This window comes from Balearica regulorum, chromosome 8 (assembly GCF_011004875.1).
Source record: "Balearica regulorum gibbericeps isolate bBalReg1 chromosome 8, bBalReg1.pri, whole genome shotgun sequence".
In the NCBI taxonomy this organism is placed as follows: domain Eukaryota; kingdom Metazoa; phylum Chordata; class Aves; order Gruiformes; family Gruidae; genus Balearica; species Balearica regulorum.
Genome location: NC_046191.1, coordinates 13,566,893 through 13,591,368, shown reverse-complemented (window position 1 = coordinate 13,591,368; position 24,476 = coordinate 13,566,893). Strand labels below are relative to the sequence as shown.

The following is a 24,476-nucleotide window of genomic DNA, read 5'->3' as shown; positions in this document are numbered from 1 at the left end:
AAAAAAAAAATTGCAGCCAGAAGTCTTACAGATAGTTTTTCTGATTTCCATCTGAATTTCCTTTCTTAATTCAGAGAACATCACAGTGGCTGCTAATTTCAATGCTTAGCAGCCTGTAAAATATGTTGCTATAAATAAGAAAATAACCCTGTGTCCTGGGAATTGCAAACTTCCCCTTTACTCTCTGCTTTCTTGAACACATGCAGGCTAAACATATTCACTGCTAAAATAGTTTTAAAACTGTGAACCTAAATATTTATTTCCTCTTAATTGCCCACACAGCTAACAGTTACACGTTTTGTGTTACCTAATTCTCTTTGTTTCCAAACAGCTGTTCACCAAGTCTTAACTGTTTATTTTTTGTCTTTATTCTTCAATTGTTAAGCCAAATAATGTACAGATTTGTAAGATTTGCATTTACAGGATAATAATACAGGTTGGAAAGAGCCTCAGTGGGTCATCTAGTCCAACCTCCCACTCAAAGCAGGACTGGGCGCCGGGAGGGTGCCACTATGCCAGGCACTATGCTTGAGTTGCGTCATTCACCAAGTCACACCATATGATTCAACTCTTTGAGTTCACATCCAGGAAAACTGCATAGAAAAATTTCCAAAACAAGCATTCCTTCCAGAAAAGAATTTACTTTGTTTCACAGTATTTAGTGTATTTCCAAAACTGAATGTTTTTTGGGTTTGTGTTTTTTTTTTTTTTTTTTAAGTCCAGCACTGTCCACTGCAGAACTGATAGGGAATATTTGGATCAGAATAGCTATTGAAGTCAATTCCCTGTGCAAAAAAGTGCTCAGACCTACTTTTCCACTTTGATTGTAGGTGCAAAGTAAACTTTAAAATAGATCTCCATGACTGTTCAACAATACTTGGTTAAAAAAAAAAAATCACTTCTCTTACCCATGAACAATTAACATGCGTCTTGTATGAAAACTACATTTGCTTCTGCTTCTTGCTATACAGGTGCCAGGGCTGCAGGCTTGTACCCGAGGCTGGCTGAGGGTGACAAGGATAGCCTGGAGGATTCATTTTAAAAGCCTGGCTCTGCTGAGTATTTTGGCAGTGTTCTCTAAATGCTGATAAATAACTGAACATGTACTTGTCACATCGTACAGACTAGGGAGGGGGCATCTCCCTACTTTACTTAAATCCCTACTGGAATCACATCATTGATAGCAGTTGAGTAAAAAGCGGATGAGGTAGACATTTCAATATAGAGTACCTGTGCTCAAGAAAAACAGAACACGTTCTTCAACCTTAAAAGGACATTTTACATGATAATGTTTATAAAGCTGATTTTACAGAGCTTTCATACCCAATAGTTCTACCCAGAAGATGGAAGTAAGTTGAACACATACATTCATCAGAAGCAAGTACAGACACTGTACAGACATTGTAAGAAAAGCAGTGTAAACACTGCTCAAACAATGCACGAATATCTCCTAACATGGAAACATACAATATTGGTTCCCCCAAAAACTAATGATAAAAGAGTGCAAAGCACATATCCAGTTCTGACCCATAGGGAAGTCCCTCAAGGAGCTAATGAGCTATAAGCTCTCAAGAAAAAACTGCCTGTTTTGCCATTGCATAGATTGCATAGGAGATGGAGCAGAAACTTGAAGCAGAAGTACTAAGGAAGGGTAAGGAGAGTCCACATCAAGTGAAATAAGGCAGACCATGAATGCAAAGTCTGTGTGAAAGTATTTAGTGTAGTTTCATTCTCTTTGGGGCTGTCACTTCCTTGTTGCTTCAGGGAAACACTGTGGTAGGCACAGCTCACTGGAATAAGATCTTAAAGATACAGAGAGCTCTGTCTTCCTTTGCATTGCTCTCTATTGTTGTATCGTATATCATATGAATTCTTAATTAGATGCATCCTTGCAATGTTGGCAAGGTAGCTCGTCAAAGAAAATCCAAATAAAACCAGAAAATCATTCTTAATTGGGGATTTTTTTTTCTGCCACTCTGGAGTTTGCCTTCTGTGCACTTACTGTGGGTTTAGCAAAGGACATAAATCAGGACTCCCTTTGAGTATCATTTTTCTCAGAACTATGTCATGTATTCTGTTCTGAGGTCAGGATATGGGAGCATAAATTAGCTGCATGCTTCTCCTTCGGGCACTTTGCAGAGGAGAAAAGTTTGGGATATGTGATTTTCATGTTTGCTACAGCCTCTGGAAAAAAACCTCCCATAATAATTCCAGAAATGATTACTGCATTCTTTCCCTTTTAAGACAAGAAGGATCAGTAGGACTAGATCTTTCTGCAGCTGAACATAGAGATAGTTTGCCACAATCGAGCAGAGAAATATATAAAAAGAAACATAAACATCCCACATAAATGAGTTTACAGATGTGCCACCATATACATCGCTTAATTGCACTGATGGAATTTTTCTTGCTTCTCTGTAAAGTATTGATTAGAGAACAAAAAGATTGCTTTAAATATCACATCCTCAGCAGGTGTAAACTGAGGTAATTCACTGAAATTAATATAATTATGTCATTTGTTCCAGCAGAAAGGTCTGTCTTGTATGCAGATCTGGTTTACTTCAGGATATATACTCTCAGTTTTGTAAATTTAACTAAAGGGCTTTGGATTAACATAATCTTTCATCCTAATTCTGAAAGCCCTTATAGAGAAATAAATCCTAATACTTAAAAAAAAGCTTTCCAGCATTAATGTTTAATAAGAGATTCTATACAAATGAGGTAGTGATTCAGGATATGTTCTCAGACTCGGGATAAATCTGTGGTTTTCTCCTTTCAAATTGTACAGTGGAACTCAGAAGTTTGTAGAAGTTGCAAACAAACCAGGGAAGAGTAAGATGAGAACAAACTGGAAAGTGCGGAAACTAATACAGTTCATAAATCGTGTCATGTCAGTATTTTCCAAATATTGCTCATATAATGGCAGTAAAAAGCAATAATTTAATTCAAAAGGTCAAGCAATTTACCTTGCATAACTGTGTCTTCCTTTCATAGTATGCAATCAAAGTTTTTGATCCTTGGTAATAGCTTTCGATTCCTTCCTTGATGGTTTCGGTGTTATCAGAGTGCTGACTGCTCTGATTTCTCATCAAAAGGCGACTGCTCATGGTTTCTGCAGAGCAGTCCAGGCAGAACACAAGTTTTGGTTCCCCAATCTAGAGACAAAGAAAAACAATAGGTATTCAAACCACTGGCTTGGTAAAACTGATTTTGCTTGGATAACGTAAAAAAAAAAAAAAAACCTCCTCAAAGAGTCATCAAGGAATTTACTAGCAAATTACTTTCATATTTGTCTACACAGAAATTATGCTTATTAACAAACACCTCTTATTGTAGCAGCACTTAGAGATCCCAGTATTCAGGATCAAGGCTGTGCTTGATTAGGCTCTACACATACAGAGAAAAAGATATGATCTGAAAAACTCTGGCTACTTGGACTGGAGATCATCAGTTTGTTCATTATTTGCAATTGTTTGATAAAAGCTTGATGCAAACAGCACTGGAACCATGGAATGTTTGACATAGTTATTTCATTTTCATTCAGGGAGTGGTAAGCTATAGCTTACCACTATAGAAGGTAATAGAAGGAAATGTCCGAATTAAGGTGTGTTCACTTGAAACGGAAATGAGTAGCTCAAGACAGGCTCGGGGACACCATCAAATGCTTGTTATTGGACGTATTCACAGGAATACATCCTGTGAATTACTTTATGTCACACACTATTTTATGTCAATATTTGCAGTGTAACTCTGTCGTTACCACCCATGGCATACAGGAAGGATGTGATATATTTCTCTGCATTTTCAAATTAGTGAGTAATTTCCGAATTCTATGAGAAGCCCACCACTTAGTGCTTTTGACTAGTGCCAAACTAGTCGTAAGGGAGAGTCTGCCCTTTCCTATAAACAAAATAAATACGGATTTATTATTTTTATTCCCAGGCCTTGGCAAAGATTTTAAATAATTGTCTCTATCTACATTTGATAGTAGATTTTGTAGCAATATATGGGTGAAAAAGAACTGGCAAGAAAGAGCAAAATGTTCCTTATAATATTTTAGAAGAGACCCCAGAGTTCTAAACACAAATCCCCATCATTCTTTCCCTGAGATGCTGAAAAATATGTGTCATTTAGCATAAATCTTACAATATACTGTCATGCACCCTGCTTAAGCATAGCTCTCTCTGACACAGGGTTGTGTCTGAGCAACAACTGTTGGGCTGAGTCTAAAGGGATAAACTCAAGTAAAATACAGATGTTACAGGATCAGAGAAAAGTGACATGATAATTTTTCCATGCAGTTATGTATTAAATCCTTCAATGATGCTCTCGGGTTTTTTGGCATTCCTCCCCTTTCTAGCAGGGCTTTGCAGAACACCTTTTAGGAAAGAGTGAGAAGTCTTGAGAAAAGATGACTGTTCTTCACACTAGTGACATTAGAAATTCATGTTTTTACCACGGCTACAGCAAAGAAAGTCTAAATGACTGATGGAAATTGCCATTGCTACCTTGGTTGACAGCCCTTAAAGGAAGAAATATTCTAAAGGTAAATATTTCATATCAGGCCTTCTGCATTTGACTGAGGATGTCTGGATTATGTTGACCTTTCTACTACCTTAATGACTTTCTAAGAGACAGCTGAAGCCAAGGGATTATGTCAGACAGTTCAATGACAGGCTTTTATCCATCCATTTTTTCCACACAGCTCAGAAAACATTAATGCTATTAGCAGCAGCAGTATTGGGGTTTGGGATTAAAAAAGCCAACAAGGCAGTTTTAACAGTGCAAGAGACTTACATCAAGAAGTTAAAAAGATGTGGGCTTAATCAATGATTAAAACAAATGTCCTTTTTGTGTAATTGGACTAGGATGGTGAGAAGTTATTTCCTCCCAGCTCCACATGAGGAATTCCATGGTCTGTTCTAAATCATAATAGAATAAATGAGGAATGATTCCTTTCATCAGTTACAGTCGTCACCATACAATGAGGATATGAAGGAGTCTACTTCCATTGACTGGTAGGATCAGGTAATAGTATCTTGTTTGACAGACTGGGTCTGCTTTACTTTTTGAAAAATCTATTTGGTTCTCTTAGAAGTTTCAATGTTGCTATTCTCTGGAATTCAAAATGTTACAGAAATGCCATTTTTCCAAGTTAAAAAATGCAAAAAGTAGAAGTAATGCCCCGATCAGATATTACAGCAATTTTTACTACTGTTTTGGGTTTTTTTAATTGCTGTTTTCCTGACACAATTTAGCTTAAATAATGTAGGCTGTGGGGACATCTGCAGGAAGCCAAACAAGTGTAATGTATCGGGGCTTTACTCTGTCTTATTGGGTATATTCCCCATAATGATGTGGAACTTATAATTTAATATTGTTTTCTACTTCTCACCTAGCAGAAAGACCGAGGAGGGAACAGAGACACTTCTCTAGAATTATGGCTAGGTAAAAGTACAATTATATCATAGAAAGGAATTGGGCAAAACTGGCTGCAGAATATGCTGTTTCTACGTAGTTAATTCTATTTAGGGGTGTCAAGCTTTTAAGTATAAGCACTGTTCCTGATGTCTTCTAAATAGAACAGCTCTTTGTTAACAATTATAATGCTTTTTACACATCATGTAGATATGTAGCATTATTCATTTGCACTTTGCTGCCATTAATTAATAAAGCCTGATGCCCACCTCTTTTTATTCAGTTATAATGTAGGAAGAACTTCTCATCGCCCTTTAGAAAGAACTGCAAAGCATTATCTCAGTAATGAGTCATTTAAAAGAAAATTGACAGACTTACTGAGCAGATTACAGCCAGCCAAGTTCACCCTGTGAAAACCAAAGTGGATACATGGATACAACCTGGATGACTTAGCACATTCAGAATTATCACTTGGGGTCCTTGTATTTTAATCCAAATGTCAAAGGCAGCTCAGTACTACAGGATCTTTTGCTGCTACAGTGTTTATGGGAACTGAAAGGGGCGCTGCTTTTGCACTGGATGCATCAAGACTTGTTTGCCTGGCAATGCCTCGGTGCTGGACACTCCAGTCTCTAAGTCCAACTTTATAGCACGCACCGATGTTCACAGGACATGACACGTATGCCAGCCAGAAAAGCAGCACTGCTGAAATAGTTCCTCCTTCTACACAAAGTGAAAGAAATCTCCAATGTCTTTTTAATAGTCTGTGGCATTTTAGTAAAGGAACTAATAGATCAACATTTCTGTGAATGGCTTCTATAGCAAATCCTATTGCTCATTATTTTGTCCAGCTGCTGCCTAAATCTTGCTAGGCTTTTGTGGTAACCAACTAAATAAAGCAGCTAAAGGTTCAGGGAGAAAACAGATGATTCATTGAAGTTCTGTTACCTTTCAAACTTGGATAGGACATTTGTGGAATATAATACGAGAGAATATACACTTAACTATTTCCCCTAGTTTGCAACTTCTTTTCTCCTAAACTCTGGCAAATTCATTCATAGTTCTTACACAGAGTACTTTCTGCAGATTGAGAAATGTACAGCTGAGACTTCTCAGTAGGTCTTAGCACATACTGAGGAAATCGATAACGCTCTGAACTGCCACGCAGTCACTTGCAAAACGCTCTTTTTATGGCTATGCCACTTGTTATGAGAAAAATTTAATCTGTGTTTTGCTGTTTCAAAGTGGCAGCAGGCTTTAGCAAAGTTGGCTCAATGGTAAGACATACTAGCTGTGAAGATACATGCTTTCATGAACCTACATCAAACAGTGCATGCCGAGATTTTCGTAAGTATAGCAGCCATCCACTAGAATTAGAAAACTGATTGTAAAAATGGTGCTTGCCACTAAATGTGAATTGTTCCTGTTTGTTTTAAATTTGGGTAAAATCAGCCTTTACTCTCCAGAGTCTGTGTAGGTAAGGACAAAAGCTAGAGCTGCTCTGTTGATGGGGTGCCAAAGTTTCAGTGATCAGCAGCACAACGCTGTCAGATTGGCTCTTTACACATCCCCGTTGCAATCAGCTAAAGATGGGGACTCAAGCAGCATCATAAGTACAGTTGTATGTTAATAGGAGTTATAACTGCATTATGATTATATGGTCACCTTGCTTTCAAACTCTTCTGCTTCTTTCAGCTCCTGGGGATACCCATCAATCAGGAATCCTTTTGTGTCCCCTAACTTGGAAACCATGGCTTCCTTCAGTAGCTCTAGGACAATACCCTGCATGGGGAAAAAAAGGGAGTTACGTGGTTAATTAATAAGAAAGATTGATACCTTTGTTATATTGACTTTAGTCCTACGCCCTTGAGAACTGCCTTGTTTTGCTAAAAGCAGGTGTTTTTCTTGTCCTACAGGTAGCAGGGCACTGTACTTTTTCTTCCCTCAGGACCAGCTATGCCACAGAAATCTAGTGTTGCAACCCATCCAAGAGTTCCCAAAGTCTCCTCTAGATAGCTGGGAATATTTCATAGTTTCAAAGTTAATGTTAATACCTGTGAAACTTTGGAGTACTGCTGCAGCATTTTCCAATCTGATTGCATTTTGCTATGTCTTCGATATAATTATATTACATGGGAAGTGATAAGAGACCCATCTGACCAAACACACTGAAGAGCAACGCAATCAAAATCAAGCCTCAGCACAGCTTTTAGTTTCCCTTGAGCAGCACTTCCCAGTATTTTTCAATAACAAACGCATCCCATGATCTAGCTGCACTTGCTGAAGACCCACCAAGTGTTGGGGCTGCGGACCTGCTGTGTAAAAGTCAAGTCCAGCTGAGAACAGCACACTCTGTCTGCACAGTCTCCATTAAACTGCAGTCCAGCTACTCTGGGACGTCAGCCAGCTCTGCAGGGAACCGCCGCAGGTATTGTAAATTAGAATAGCTGCCAGGAGGACCAGCTCTTAATCTGAAATGTGAAGCTATAAAACGGACATAAAATTTCTGTTTCCTGTACTTATTCTTACATTTTGCAAGGCATAGCACAGCATCTATCTCACTGTATTTCATGACTAATTTGTTGCCTATGTGAGTCTGAAATGCAAAGAAATACTGGCATAGACAAGGGAAAGAAGTGCCACAGCTCCGCCAATGAGGAAACTTCTCCCTCAAGTTGCAGATTAATTTTACTTAAATGGGAATCATCTGCTCTAGTCTCTTATTTCCACCCTTTTAGACAATCTATGTACCACTGCCTTTGTTCAACCATTAGGACCCCAAATAAAACTGTCGCTTACCCCAGGCACAGGTTCACCACATTCCATGATGTCTTTGATCAATTTGCTTCTCTCTGATAATGATGATAACTCATTTTGGAGAAGGTCACCAGTGGACAGGTGAGTAAATCCATATTTCTTGGCTAACTGTTCACATTGGCTACCTTTGCCAGAGCCAGGGCCACCTTTGTCAGGGAAAAATATCTAGAATTAGAAAAGAATAAGTATCTGCCTTTTCTCAAACCATAGCAACCAAGAAAATGGGAGAAAATTGATGAGACTGCCTATTTTGCAAATTTTTTTTCGAAGACACTCTATACAGTAGAACAAGTCATATACTTCCCTTCCAATACACGACACTGCTGACTCAGAAATGTGTACCAAAGTTGAAGGAGCCACAACAGTGTGAAATCTCTTGCAGAAGAGAATCTGATCCTAAAACACCATTATCATGTAAAGGAAAGACATGAAACAGGCAGTGGGGAAGGGGTTTTGACTTGGTATACATTGAGCTTGATAGCTGCAACAAATACCAGCAAATGAATGTTCATTGCATCTTTGTGAGGGAAATCCTTTGCCCTCATTTATGGAATGGAAAGGTATAGGCAAAGAGATGGTGAAACCTGCCTCTGTTATGTGGGATGCACATAGGTGTACAGTAACTAAACCTTTTGCACTGTGGTAAACTTAAGAGCAAAATGTCACTGTGCTTGCACCTTTTCCCTTTGAGCTGGAAAGCTCTCATGTGCTGGCATGCCTGCTGATAACTGAGAGCCAGGTACTGAAGCTGCTGAACGCTGATGAAGGCTCAGTCATGCTGCTCCCTGCAGCCACAGTACTGGCTTGCTCTTCAAGCACGCTGCAGGGAAATTAACAGTAAAGGGCCCAGCAATGAAGGGCACATGAAGCCCTTGCCACCACCCTACACCCACAAGTGTACTCAGTCAGGAGCTGGGAAGCCATATCTGGACTGGGAAGCTCTATCTGAACCAGGCCCAGAGTTAAACAATCCAAGGGTCTCAGGTGACAGGGTGCTCAGGTGAAGCTGCTGAAGTGATTTTTCCACAGCTGAAGGGAAGGTACCTGTGGCCGGCCCCAGCTCACCACAGCTGTGGGCTGGTTGCTCACACCTCCTGGGGGCCTGTGTGGAGACAGAGAGGGCGGGAGAAGGGCAGCAACTCAGGTGAATGCTGCAGGTGTCCTTCTGTCAGAAATGGCACCTCAAGTCTCCCTGCTTCCTTCAGCAGGAGAGCTGCCAACCCCTCAAGAGCCCCAAAACTCTGCCTCTCTTGGATGCTTGTCTGGCAAGTGCCCTTTATTTGGGGCTATTTCAGAGGCTCTGGGCACCCACTGCTCTGCAAGTGTTGGTGTTGTCCTGTCCCACCTTGCTCTGCAGGTGGCTGGTTTTCCTTCCTCAGCCTGATGGCTGACCCTGTGAAATGCTGAATACCTCTTCAGCTGCTTGCTGAGTGGCAACAGCCACCCTAACCTGGCTGGAAGGATGGGCAGTCTGTGGAAATTGCTGGAAGCTACTTCTTGGGGATTCCGCTCCTGTGACAGTGAGCTCCAGAGCTGCTGGCAGAGCTGAGGTGAGCACCCTGTGTGGAAGGGCTGAACTGGCTGGGGAGGGCTGGGGGGCCATGTTGGGGGAGGCCAGGAGAGCAAATTTCTGTCGTGATTATACTAGGATTTAGGGAGAAATTTCAAGGTGTGTAGCAGCATTTTTATAATCTCTGATGGATCTATTCAGAAGATGTACTGCAGTAGGAGGCAATTATACCCTTATAGGGAGACAGTGCTCAAAAATCAAAAGAAGAGGCAAGGCCAAAAAAAAAAAAAAACCCACCTCTTTTCAATAAAGTTTTTAAAGCATGTGACTTGTATGTTTATCAACTGTTGGGACTTGCAAATATGACTACATAGCTCTATTATGTGAATTTAAGATGCTAGAAAATACATGATTTTCCTTTTTGATTATATTTCCATGAACAAATACAGAAATAACATTCACAGTAGAGCAAATCTGGCACCATCTCCTCATGAACATTCTTCTAACTTTTGCATTCAATTTAAGAAATAAGTGCTCCAAGCATGTAATTTTCAGAGCTGAGAATAAAAATTGGGTCATAAAGCAGTAGCATCAAAGGAACATTTTTGTCTAATGTAACCTGGAGTCTTTTACTTCAGCTTCACAAATATAATTATCAGCCCATGGTGTGAGAATCACACTTGTGCCTCAATTCTAGCTAGAAATATCTTTGTCACAGTCTCACTTTCTTTCCAACGTGGGTTGCGTGTTGTTGTTCTATTGCATTAAGAAGATTCTTTTGTAAAAGCACTGACTGAAAGAAACCAAGGAATAAATAAGAGTGGCTACAGAGACATCACAGGCAAATTATCTGTAATGAGACTTAAAATTAATTGCCACTACAGATATTTATCTCTGGTGTGTTTTGGTTTTTTAGATTTTAGAAGTTTGTGTGTGCTTGTTTACACATTCTGTTTCCTGGCCTTGAATACACTAGTAGTACAGTAACTTAATCCTATGTATTTGGTGTATACATATAGTATTAGAAAAAAAATTACAGTGTTAGATTTAAAGATTACTTTGTTTCATATATAACTGTTTCTCCTCTGAATACAGAGCTGAAACAGAAATTTCATAATGTCCCTTCATATACTAAATAAATCAGAACTATTTTTAGAAATAACAATACAAGGACAATTTTTGGTTGTTTAGCTAGCAGGTAAATGTTCAGAAAAGTTGATGTGTTTTTATAATACAAATCTGTTAGTATTTTAAAAGAGAATGTTGTCAGAATGACCTATTATGTAGGGTACACACCATAATGAGCATTACTATGCCTTCAAAACCTTAATTAAAATTGACCATGTTTATTTTTTATAGAAGAGTTCCAACAAAGCTGAGATTAAAATGCTGAGCTCTTTAAAGAGGAAAAGATGTAATTAAATAACAGTTATGTGATGAAAATGGTAATTTGTATGGCCACTGCTATTAATTTAGTCTCATTTGATGAGTAGCAAAGCATCCAACTGCTTAACAAATATATATGACTCACTTTACAAAGTCTTGTGCTTTCTTATCAACAAATAAGACCACAGTTCTTGCTTGGCCTGATCTGAGAAGAGGCTGAACGCCCCCAGGAAATTCAGCACCGAGGCCCAAACACATACTCAGCATTTATGCCAGTATTAATTTACACGCCTCAAGTTCAAGTATTAGCTAATGTCTTGTCTCCCTCTGAAGGCCAGTATTTAATGTGATTGAAAAAGAGCTATTTAGGTGGGAAAGAATGTGGAAGTGTATTTCATTGCTCATTAGATATTTCTTTCTGGCTCATTGTATATACTCAGAGGACTGCTCCCTAAGCAGCTTTAACAGCAAATTAACCCTGCAGTCATTAGGCTTATTATCAATTTGTAGTGTTGCAAAATTTGTACATCATTCTTTTTAGAGGGTCTCTTTATTAAATCTATGCATTTTTCTTAAAAAATGAGAAAATAATAATTTAATTGAAAGTTTATAAGGAATAGCTGCATATTAAATATAACAGAAGCTAGCACAAAGATATTTTCAGTTAAGAAGCCTTTACTGCAACTTGTTATGTGGTTTTTCAAACAGAAAAAGCTTGAGACATTGAAAAAGGTAGTGAAGTTTTCCCAATGGCTCAATTGTTAGGAGGAGGAAAATATGCCCCCACTTTTGTTGTGAAGGCGTAAGATTCTTTGTGAACACTGTCATTTTTTCTGTATTCTGTCATCTTTTCCTCTGCCTACATATATTATGGGAAAAAAATAAAATTGTGTTAACCAGTGACAGACTGATTCACGGCAACTTGCTCTTTAGATTAATCATGCTGTCTTCCTCTTTTCATATATGACGTGAAGATAATGAGTTAAAGCCCAGAAAATGGCCAGAGGAATTATGAGTATGCTGTGGTCTGTAGGAGAATGTAGAAGAACTACTAGCAGTTCTCCAGTGTTAGCATGCTTTTATATTATGCTGGTACTACCAAGTGCAGTACATCTTGCTTTAAAGCTTATTCATTAACTTAGAAAAAGTTGCAGATTCAGAAATTAAGCATGTTGTATCAGCCAGTGTGATTATTCTTGGAAATGGAATCCTTTGTGTGTCCCTTCGTGCTTTCTGATACGAACAGTAAGCAAGTATCTGGAACCAGGGTACTAGACAGAGCATAAAAATTAAATGCAGTTCTGCACATTGCTTTTCTGTAGACAAGGCTGAATTAAAAGGTGTATGCACTCCCTTAGTGCAATTTTCCCTGCCATTATGTTGATTCAGCTGCCTGTGAAACTGTGTAAGGGGATCTTCTGGTAAATAACTTTCTGCTGACTTAGGTGGTCATCATTCCCCATTTAATTATTGAATGTGGAAATGCCTCATGGACAGCACTTCAAGGGGAGAAAAAGAGTGGTCTCAGTGGGTAGGAGAAATAACAACTGCCCAAGCAGCGCTTCTGAATGTTTAACTGCAGTTCGCCTTAGATCAGTGAAAGATCTCAGTTTAAAAAATAGTCTCTCACACCTGCTCTCCCTCATGCTCCAATCCCCCCCAGACTATGAAAGACTGCAAGCCTAGGCATGTGATTCAAATGTACTGGTCTGGCCTAGAGCGCAACATCACAAGGAGATGAATTAATGATGCTAGAGGGAGCCGGGACTGCTGCTGGGAGCAAGCTGGGACAGGAACAAGCAATGTGAGCAGTTCATGAACTGGCTTTGCTGACAGAATTATTAATAAAGCAGAAGTGTCATACAGACAGATTGGGATGTCTCTATTTTAAACTTGCCAAATCTTAGCAACATAAGCATTTACATAAAATGCCAGCAGCAGGATTTACAAGAGAATCTTGCCATTCATTTTAAAATGTTTCCATTTCTAGACCTTATTTTCATAATGAGTATCATCCCTGTATCATGGAAAAGTTCTTGCAGGGGAAACCTGGCTGCTCAATGGAACCTCAGAAGTCAGAAATGAAATAAAAATAACTCGAGTCGGGCTCTCCTTATATTCAAGATACAATTTTTGGAGGATATGATCAGTTGGCAATTCTATCAATGCTACTGGGATTATTTATACAAATAAAAATAAGCCTTAGCTTCAGAATATGGCATTTGAAGGCTTCTCAGTAGCACCTCATCTGTTGTTCACTTATGATTTTAGTCTGAGTGAAACTATATAGGAATGATGCTGTTATTCAAAAACAGCAACAAAAAACTGTCAATGGTTTTTTTTCCTGAAAGATGATTTTAATCAGAAAACAACCTGGAGCACATGTTGGCAGTGATGTGTCCCCCTAGTGAAGCTAGTGTTTGCAGCTGATAATGTTTTACGTGTAAGTGTAGGTGGTGATAATATCTTCAGAGTGTCAGCTGAAAAGCTGGTCTTATTTACACTGAGCTTAACCTACCATCAGCTTTGTTTCATCAACAAGAACATGACAAGGGTTCTGCAGAGGATATTGGTTACACTAAGTTTTAAACACTACATTTAAGAGTAAGTGGGGAGTTTGTCTCTAATCCAAAGTGCAGAAAGATTCCTGAAAAGTTTCTGGTTTGGTTTCAGTCTCGGCCAAAGCCAAAGGTGGTGATGTTTTATGAAACTCTTGTGGAGGACAGGGAGGGATAATGCTCCCAGTAACTTTGTTATGTACCACAATTTTCTGTATGTGATATAGACTGTCGCATTAGTTAAGAATGATAAAATCATACATCATTCATTGGGGTTAAGATTTTACTGTTCATGTTCTGATGACTTGCTGGTTCTACGTCTCTGCTGTCTAGATAAAACATTGACGTTGTTGCTTAATTAATCTGAGTTGACTCTTACTGCAATTAATTCCTATGTTAGCTCTAAAATAAATCTTTGCTAATTAGATTATTTTTTTCTTTCCATTTTTGGTCCATTTTCAAGGGAAATTAGTTGGGGAGGGAATTGTCTGCTTTTTTCCTTTGTCTTATAAACAGTATCTCAATTTGTCAGCTATGGCAGATGGTGTATTTATTTCAATTAGTTTGTAAACGACTTCAAATGCACATCTCTAGAACTCTAGTTTTAAAACATCTTTATAAGCATCTTATTATTTCCTCATGAAGACAGCTATGTAATGGGTAAACATTCCTAATGACACCTGAGAAATAGGCGTCCCATTCTCATATCTACAGCAGCATGCTCCAAACCATCTTCTCTGCTTTCTTTCTAATCAAGGTATCACGGGCTGAATATTTCTAGTGCTGTCCACTGCAATGGAGTACTTAGCTTTTTTTTTTTCTTCAAAGATTTCTTTTGTCCTTGTACAATTCAGAATGATTGGACTTCAGCTCTTGATTGACATATAAGACAAGTTTTCTGCCTAGGCAAATGGTACGCATTTGGCTAGTGTGTATAATGTTCAACCTGGAGTGCATGTTGGTCAACAAGTGATTTAGCCAGATTTAAGTGCCTGAAAAAGCCATAGAGAAAAAGAACTTGTGACCACTCCAACCTAGTACCAGCAAGAAATCTGTCTCTGGGAAATACCATTTACTTTCACCACCTAGATGGAGTAAAATCAAGATTTGCAGCCAAATGAGCACCATGAAGATCTTGTGTTGGTCACATAAAAAAATCAACCAACCAAAACCAAAAAACCCCCCACAAAAACACCCCCCAAAAACCCAGGAAAAAAAAATATATATACCCTCACTCCTCATATTAGCCTTCAAGAAGATTTTTTGGGATGGAGGGATGAGGGGCAGGGATGGGTGTATTTTGGGAAAAAGTATAAATCATTCTACATAATCTGTTGACAAGTAACCCATGTTTGGACTTAGCCAAATTTTTCATTATAGCATTTTTCAACAAAGAAAACTTAGACTTTTGGTTAAGCAGAATTTTCCTCTGTTCCTAGAAAGCACTTACTAGAAAGTCAGGCATGGATTTAGGAGCAGGAATAAATAGGGAAAAAGTATGTTTTCAGTTTTAGGCTGGAAGATGTCTAGTAGATAGCCTATAAAAATATAGATGAAAATTAAAAGCTACTCTTTGAAAAAGAAAAAGCAGTCCAGAGGTAAATTAAAAATATGCCTTACCATGAAAAATTTCAGAGGCAAAATTCCTTGAGTGTCTTCACTTAAAAAAAAAACAAAAAAACAAAAAAAACCCAAAAACTATGTTTGCACAAACCCAAACATAATTTTCCAATAAGATATGTGAGGCAGACAGAATGAAAATTTGTCACTGTAGCAAACAGCAGGAAGATGTACTTCAGTAAGTATGGAATTATGGTTTGCTTAAAGACTGAAAATTAAGTGTTATGCATCTTTCACTTAAGAAAAGTCTCCAGTGAACTCTAACTTAATTTTACTTTTTCAAACACATAATATCCACCACAGGTTTGCAATAAATTGAGTCAACTTGTATTTGGTGTAAGATATGGTGAGAGAGAAAAGTATAACACATAAACATGCCATCTTTTAATAAAATCCTTTAGGTCGGAAAAATCTAACACCTCTGTTACAGCAGGGTCAGCTAGAGCAGGTTGTTCAGACTCCAGTCTCTCTGGGCAACCTGTTCCATGGTTTTTCCACCCTAACAATAAAAATGTGTTTTCTTGTGTTCAGATAGAATTTAATGTATTTTAAGTGGTCCTCATTTTCTCTTGTCATGTCACTGGGCAATACTGAGAAAATTCTGTCTTCCCCCATCTTTACTCCCTCCCATTGGGTATTTATACATATTGATAAGATCCCCTGGAGCCTTTTCTTCTTCAGGCTGAAGAGTCTGAGCTCTCAGCCTCTCCTCATATGAAAGATGCTCCTGTCCCTCAAACATCTTTGAGGTCCTGAGCCAGACTTGCTCCAGTAAGTCATCATCTTTCTTGTGCTGGGGAGCCTTGCTAGTGCTGAATAGGAAGGAAGGATCACCTCCTTCAACCTGCTGGTATTGGAATGTTTTTTGATGCCTCCTGATTTCTGAATGAAACTTCCATTCATTTATGACTAATTTCAGAAGTCACTTCCCCCCCCCCCCCCAACACACACCCCCCCCATTAGGAAAAAGGACGTGCAAAGTGACTTGCTTTTATGTAAAATTACCCACATTTCAATATCTATCATTAGGTCCTTGGAAATGTGTTGTTCCTGCTCTGTATTGTAAAGCAGTTCTCAAAAATTCCGCTTGTTACAAAAGTAATTATTCTTTCTATGTAACTAATACCAAACTTTAAGCTGAGATTTGTAAATCTTCTGGTTATAGTTTGTCTTAAAATGCTGTTCAAAGCTTATGCTAATTACATTAGTCACATTTATATAATAATGAGCATTAACATGGTGCTTTTCCTCTGTGGACTTCCAGAAAGCAAATATAAAGTAAATCTTGCACCTGCAAAGCCTCAGTACATGCCAAGCATCATGCATGGTGACTAGCCCATTGACTTTTTTTACAGCATGTTGAGCATGTGCAGAATTGAAACCTGTATTTACAAAAGTTGTTTCACAGATGAAAAGGTGAAGACCTGATTTTTATTTTTTTTTTCACCTAAACCTCAAAATTCTGAGTTATACATCCAATCTAGTAACGTTTTAACTAATGCTGGTAAGGCAGCTTTGCTGTGGGAGATCACACAATGCTACTGTAACTGCACAAGAACTACGGTCATTTTGAATATGTTCACACTCAAACATACCTCCTGCTCTGAGCTTTCCACAACTGTTGTTAGCGTGGTCAGACCCCCACTAATAACATGATATTAAATCCTAACTCCCTTTCAAAAGACTAAATGGCCATTGTAGTATAAATACTTTTAACCAAACTGTTCTGCTACACTTTAAAAGAAATCATATACTTATAATCAAAACCAATTAACATGGAGATTTTCAAATGTAGCAGTTAAATTAGGAATCCTACTTACCAACTACAAAAATTATGTTTGATTTCCTCAGATCTTCTGAAAAGTCTAGAATGAAAATAAAAATTCTTTAGTGGGCAAGAGCTACTAATTTTAATCTTACCTAGTTTCTACACTGAATTGTGTAACATTTGTGCAAGGCAATCTGATTTTACTAGATTTACTTTCTCCTATAATTCTCTCCATTCCAAAAGGAGCTATTATCTACAAGCCTATTTATCTCCCAGTTTTGTAGTTCTCACTGCAGATATGATAAAAATATTTTATCTGAAAATTAGACCTTGCACATACACATCAGTTATTTAAAAAAGAGAAAGAGGAAAAAGAGAAGCAGATGCATTGTGATGTAATAACGTGCCTCCTGAGCCATCGCATTTTCCTCTGAATATGTTATTACATTATAATTGCTATAGATGTTTGCCCACGTCCCATTCAGATTTTATATTCAGTGCACTACATAAGAGATACGGTCTTAAATTTCCCTGAGCTTCAAATTCAGCCAAATAATAATAATTTTAAACTGAAATCCAGGTATTATTGTCATTTTGGCACTAAAACTACTGCATGTGCTACAGCTTTGCCTTTTACTGAAATTGTAATTTTTTTAAAAAAGCATTTCCTTCTAGTGTGAGTCCCAGTCATTGGCCTGATTATACCAGTATGGAAGGTGATCTTACACCATCTGAGCCTGCTAGAATTTTATTTGTCTTTGACATCTCTCATTACATAATATCATCAGCAGTAAAAGGTTTTGATTAATCCTTTCATTCCTCTTAGATTCTCAGCAGCTCATGCTTTCCAACAAGCTTTTCATAACTACCAATTTCTGAAAACACCTATGAGATCTGATGCTGATTAACAGTAATATTTTCTGATAATTTTGGATTCACTGGCCTAAAGAGGGTAGAAATGTCTTTTACAAGCTTTAATTTGCATTCAAAGAGAATTCACATGATAAAATCATTTGAGATGTAACTTTCACAATATAAGTAACCTGAATTCACTTTACCTTCTAACTATTTAAATACAAGGGGAAACCAAAGGTTTCAAAATTAAATGACAAATGATACTGAAAAAGAAACTCACCTCCTGTGCTCTCATAACCAGAAAAACTCGACTGATCCTCCTCCTGTTAATTAAGCAGTTGACAAATTGAAATGGATATTCTGCATAGTATGCATTTCTTCTTACAGCTGCTTATCTGCATATCTTAATATCTTCTCCATATTCTAACCTTTTACTTGTAATCTCTGTTGAGGTATGGTTAACAATGTCACAGAAATGCCATTGGTAGAACATGAGCGTGGAGAACTTAAGACAACTTCAGATGATTAATTGTTTCTGCGAGGAACAGTGTCCAACTGCGCAGATCCAGCACAATATATAAGCAACCAGTGTGTATGCTGAATTGCTTCTGAAGTAAATATGGTATGATAAACTGTTACTGGTGGAAAAGCAATATTGGAGTAAGTTCTAGAAGTGATGAAATTAATCTTTGGTCTAAACCAACTTGAATGTGTGTACCTTCAGAATGCAACACAAGCTACAAGTTGTTACAAAGGCTGCTGAGCTACAAAGAGGGATTACACCAGCAAAATGGGGAACTTGGCATGTTTGGGGTTTTCTTCCACGATACTTGGCCACTTATAATCATTTTGTCATATAGTGTGTAGTACACCCAATGAGGAATTACAAATACTGGCCAGCAAGAGTGTCAGAGTGGGAATTCTTTGTTGTTTCTATAAATCAGAATTATATATATGCTGGACATAGTCTAGGTTATGTAGTGTCAACATACTCACACCATCAGTGCTTTAGTCTATAGAATATCAAGAATAGCACTGACAGTAACTGCTCGTATTACATCAGCGCATATATCAGCATGGAATACTTTATGCTATTTTGAGAGGACTAGCATAGGGTTTTCAAGCTGTAGTTTCTTACAGATCTGCTTCAGTATGCTGTCAGAAATAGCCACCGTTAGAAATTTGTATAACTGCGTGAATAGATGAAGTGAAATGAACAGCATGGTGAATAGAACAGGTAAATTGCTGGCCACTAATTTGCAAGGCTCTTGCACTACCCTTGCAGGTTTCTCCTTGTGTTCCCATTGTCACTGAAACAGAAGTACTCTTCATTAGGCTGAAGTACCATTACAATGGCTACATAGAACACTTTCAGTTTTTGATTCACAGTAATTCTCAGCCTATTACACTGCAGCAGGAGAACTGCCATCTTAAAAAAAGTAAATAAAATTTAAAAAGCAAAATTTAAAAAAGCAACTGGATCCACTAAGTTTGCAGAAGAGTGTTTCAGGAAAACAAAAACCAAAACATTTGAAAATAAGAAATTAATTTCTTTCCTACAACTCAAGTGACAGTATTAACCAGACATGCTTTTTCTTTCCTGTAATAATACAATAAACTGTTTGACCCTGCAAAGGATACGTTGCATATAAAAGGCCTGGTTTCAGATTCACCTTCTTATCATGCTTTTGAAGGTTTATGTATCAAAATCATTTTAGGCACAAAGTTTAGAGTAAAGTTTCTTTAAAAATCAAAATCACAGTTACAAGTTTATGATCAAATGAAAGACACATTACTTCTTTCAGGTAATGCTCTTTGTTCTCCCCTATAATTGCAGAATGAAACTGCCTCCATAACTCTGGTGGGCTGCTCAGAGCAGCAGGTGATAATAAAGGTCTGTTTAAGTCAGGAAAAGGTCTAATTTTTTTAGAGCTGAAATATGCAAAAACTAGAGACAGAACTGAAGCTAAATAAGCTGTCAGGTGCTTTTATTTGACCAACCATATCTGCTTTAATAGGTTAAATATATCTGCTATATAGGTTAAGCCAAAGTGCTTTGGAAAAATAACTGTTGGATTTAGCAAATGATCAAATAAAGAAAAGTCTGACAAATTACTAGATTGCTAATAGTATTTTACATCACATTGCTATCAGGAATACAGTGATTTAGCAGCAGAACAGTCTTTGTATTCTCAGTATAGCTGCTTCCATTTAGGTGAAAGCAAGATGAGGAAGATTATAATCTTATATGTAATGAGCCCTGAAGAAAGGTGGGTAGTCTCTAATTTTGGATGCCTTTAGAGCCAGGTTATATCTACAAATATCATCTGGAAACTTATCAATTAGTGGGGCATAGCTGACTGTAACTGTTTAAACAATATCAACAGCACATTAAAAGGATTACTAAATAGAGAAATTTGCCACCTGTAAAGAATCTCTTTATCTGACATTTGCTTTTAGAGTTGGACAATGCAGGCTTCTGACTGTATTCCAACTTCTTGTTATTTAGCTCATTATCAGTAAATATCTGACTAGTAGTAGGTACTTCATAGGTTAATGAGTTTAAGTTACTGCCTGTCATTGCTAGGTTGTGAAGCAATTTCCATAATAAAACAAACTGACAGTAAGTCACAGCATATAATAAGGAAATGATACAGAATTCTCTAGGTCTTTGAGTTCTGCTACTGATTAATTGGGACTCTTAAGTCATATCACTTTAAAGAAAGCAATAAAATACCTTTTTTTTAAAAAAACACATCTAATTATGGGACATTTTCTTCATTAGGATTTAACGATGTGAATGTTTACCTGATGAAATGAGAGAGCTTTTCTGTTACCCATTAACAACCTCTGCTCCAGTCCTTGATTTGAATGTTTGTTTTTTAACATGGAAAAGAAAAAAAGTTCTGTCTTATCACCTTGTTGTTGCTTGAATGCTTCGTGAAAATAGTGGTGAAAAGTGCCCAATACATTTTATTTAGACTTCTAAAAGGTATAACAAGAGTTTCTCCTAGAAATTTACTGAAGAGGATAAATAATCATGGACTAAGAAGAAAAGAGACAGTAGAGCAAGACTGAATTTAAAATACAGCATGACTGTTGCCTAAAATTATGCTCAGTTTTCAAGATTGAATTTGAGAATGTAAATATTCAAAGGAACATGTCAGGCACAAATTATTCAAACAAATAAAAACTACATGTTTCTCTGCCTAAAAATATTTGTTGAGAATTGAATCAATGTGTAAGCAAAAAAAAAAAAAAACAAAACAACCCACAAAAACAAACAAACCAACCCCCAAACAAACCCAACCGAACCCAAAAGCAGCATACACAAACATTATGTTTAATTAATACAGAATGACATGATGTATACAGTAGAAAGTACAGGCAAGAATTGACTATGTAGATTTATCATGGCAATCTCATCAGCATCCCTTTGATGGGAATGTAGGTATATAACCATCAATTTCTCAGCACACTTTAGTTGTATAAATCTCCCTTAGCTGTTGTTAGGTATGCAAAACACTTGTACTCCTGTAGCATTTTATTTCTTCAAAGAACACTACAGTTCCACATCAATTTTCCCTGTACTTCCTTTGGGAATAGAGGCAAGGGAATTATTTCCATTTTAACAGAGATATTAGGTGACTTGTTAATATAAACACAGCTATATATGGAAGCAGAACTAGGTTTAGGATTTAGATTTCCACTTTCACCTCTTTAGCCTGTAGTATATTTACTTTGAATTCTTAGACCTTAATAAAGTAATATTGAATGAAATCTTAAATATTTTCAGATGATGCTTCTATATCTATTACCCTTAAAATCAACTTTAGCTCTCAGTTAAATAAACTCTCTTAATGATTAAGAACAGTTTAGGGAATCAGAAAGCAGTATGAGATGTCTGTTGAGCACCATCTGCACGTACAATTTGTCTGCTTCAGCACAGTCCAGTTTGTCGCAATCTGTGTGGTTTGAGTTTGACATGTGTTTGCAACTGGATTTAATAGGCATATACCTTATCACAGAGGATGGTCTTTTGGATTAGATGTATGCAGCCTCTGTTTATAAAAATGTAGTTATCACTGAGTGGTGTCCTTACATATATGGGAAAATGTAAAGACCCTGAGCAACCTTTAGCTAGGCAAAGTTAAGCATCGGAAGAAATTGGGACTAGTCAGAGCTCAGCTGTCGAATTTGTCTTTTAAATTCCTGTTTTCTGCCTGTAAGAGCGAATGATTGGTTTTTAGGAGATATGCAGGGTTAGCTGCAGGTTTTATGTATGGGCAGTGGTCCCCGGGAACAGATTTTATGAACTATACAGTTGCTTGCCATTAAATTTGATTTATGATTCAAATAACTTTTTGAGACTGAGCTGCTTTCTGCAAGCTGTGTGTTAAAGTATGTTAAAGCAGGGGTGGCTGTGCTCTGATCTACTCTGGTCCGGAATTAATGAATATGTGTAAATAAGATAAGAAACAGTATGCATTCAGACCTCAAGGCTTTTCTTTCCCTGAAAGGCATTATCTTCTTATACAGTTCATACTGCTCAGCAGAGTGGAGTAGTTTGTGTCAAAAAGGGACTAACAATAATTAAGATGAGAGAACATTGCTAATGTTATTTGAAGTGATTTTTGTTTATTTGGAGTGCGTACAACTCGAAAGTGCAAAAAAACCAGTGTTTGTAATAGCATCTACAAAATACTGACAGATTATTAGATCGCTATGATTCCCTTTTACTTTTGAGTATCTAGCAACAACAAGAATGTCTATGCCATTATTCTTTTAAAATAAACCTTATTATCAGTTCTTAAAATAAAACAAATTTATGCCTATATACAGAGATAGAGATTAACTCATTTTTAAAACTTGTAAACCAAGATTGAGTTATCTGGCTTTTAATGATACGCAAGATTTTTTCAGATTCTTCATTCTTGTTCTTCAGTGGCTTAAAGAAGAGCACCTATCAGTAAAGGGGAAAAAAATCAAGATCTGTTTGCTACAGTGTGTGAGGGTTGGGTTTTCATTAACTTCTGTAGGGCTTTTTAATGACAAAAATACATGTGATTATTAAGCATGAAAATGAAAGCAAAATTCATTTAGTTTCATATTGATTTCCAGACAGTAGAAAACTGGAAAAAAAATAATCAAACAAATTAACTTTTAAGGGCAAACTTAGCAGCAATAAGAACACCCCTCCCAGCACGGTAGCATTTTGCAGCAGCATAAATGTGTTCTGGTAAACCAAACACTTCATTTGCAACTGGGTTTAAAAGGCTGAGCTAGAGGGAACAACATTATGTTTAACTCGAAGTCAGGGCTTGATTTTTAAATATTTTTGTGTTTTGAAGACACTTGAGATGCTCAGCACCCATATTATCTATGCATAGTTATTGTCTATCACTTGTTTTAAAATACTTTTGCCACATACAGATATTCAGTTAGTTTTCAGTAGATCTATATTTATAGAAAGTTCTAATTGTCTACAAAATTCTTCCTAGAAGTTATCACTATTTTTCCTTTAGTATTCTTTTCTGTAAATAGCCCTTACTCCTTAAATGACTCTTAACTACGTGGAGGATTTATGCTGCTTGGTGTAAATTCTCCCAGGGGCTTTTTGTTACATCAAGCAGCAGGGGACTTTCCAGTGCATTTGAACTGCAAACTTGGCACTGCTTAGCTCCTTAGACTGCTAACAACAATGCTAATGAACAGATCCCTCAAATCATACACCATTGGCACTATACGCAGAATCTCTCTGCTGTGAACTGTTACAGATGTAAAACGCTTTTTCTGCAGGCCAGTGTCAATTAAATTTCCAAAAAGAAAAACATACAAATGCTTTGATAAGATTCAGTTGTGGTGGAACTTTGCTTCTCTTGGAAGTTCAAGGTGTTACTTTCCACGGATAACCTACAAAATGTTATGTTTCTGCTTCCATGCATCACCATGGCACCATCCATTTATTTATTAACACGAGCTCCATTATTTTATGAAAATCAAACTCAATGACAGGTGCAGTAACCTGTGAGTAGTAACTTGTCATTAATTTTAAAGATTTGTTACAGGAATTCAAACTGTCTTTAGGAATATACGCAGCAAAGGAGTCAAGGGCAGAATGTGACTTTCACTTGTAATCTGAATTTTTTAAGGACATTTAATTGTCTTTAAGATATATGTATTCTTTTATTTCATACTTTAAGATTAAAGTATTTTCCTCTATTATATATGTCTACAACGGGCAGTATGCTCAAAAATCTTTTCTATTGCTTGCTCCCCTTCCAAGCTCTTTCTAGCCTGAACCCAGTGTGACACATTGCAGCACTTACCCAAGATTCTGTATAGTAATGTATTAGATATAAAGTTCTGTTCTTTACCTTAGCAGTCATAATTTAGCGCTGCCAGTGAAAAAAGAGAAAGAGGATGTCTAGTTTCAGGATAGCACCACAAAAATGAGTTGATGCCTTTCCCTTGTGTGGCAGATCATCAGGTCTTGAGACAGTGAGTAAGGGCTGCTGGCACTGCTATGCCCTGATCACATTAG

The 24,476-nt window shown here is 37.3% G+C and overlaps 1 protein-coding gene across 1 annotated transcript in view; it reads right to left on the bottom strand.

Annotated features, from left to right (window-relative positions):
- The window catches only part of AK5 (adenylate kinase 5), a 92,716-nt gene that overhangs the window by 7,481 nt on the left and 60,759 nt on the right, over positions 1–24,476 (bottom strand). Inside the window, exons 9-13 of the mRNA XM_075759736.1 lie at positions 18,213–18,255; positions 17,130–17,174; positions 8,218–8,381; positions 7,084–7,200; positions 2,967–3,155 (exon numbers count right to left, since the gene is read on the bottom strand). Coding sequence (XP_075615851.1) covers positions 2,967–3,155; positions 7,084–7,200; positions 8,218–8,381; positions 17,130–17,174; positions 18,213–18,255 — 558 coding nt within the window. The remainder of the gene's footprint in view (positions 1–2,966; positions 3,156–7,083; positions 7,201–8,217; positions 8,382–17,129; positions 17,175–18,212; positions 18,256–24,476) is intronic.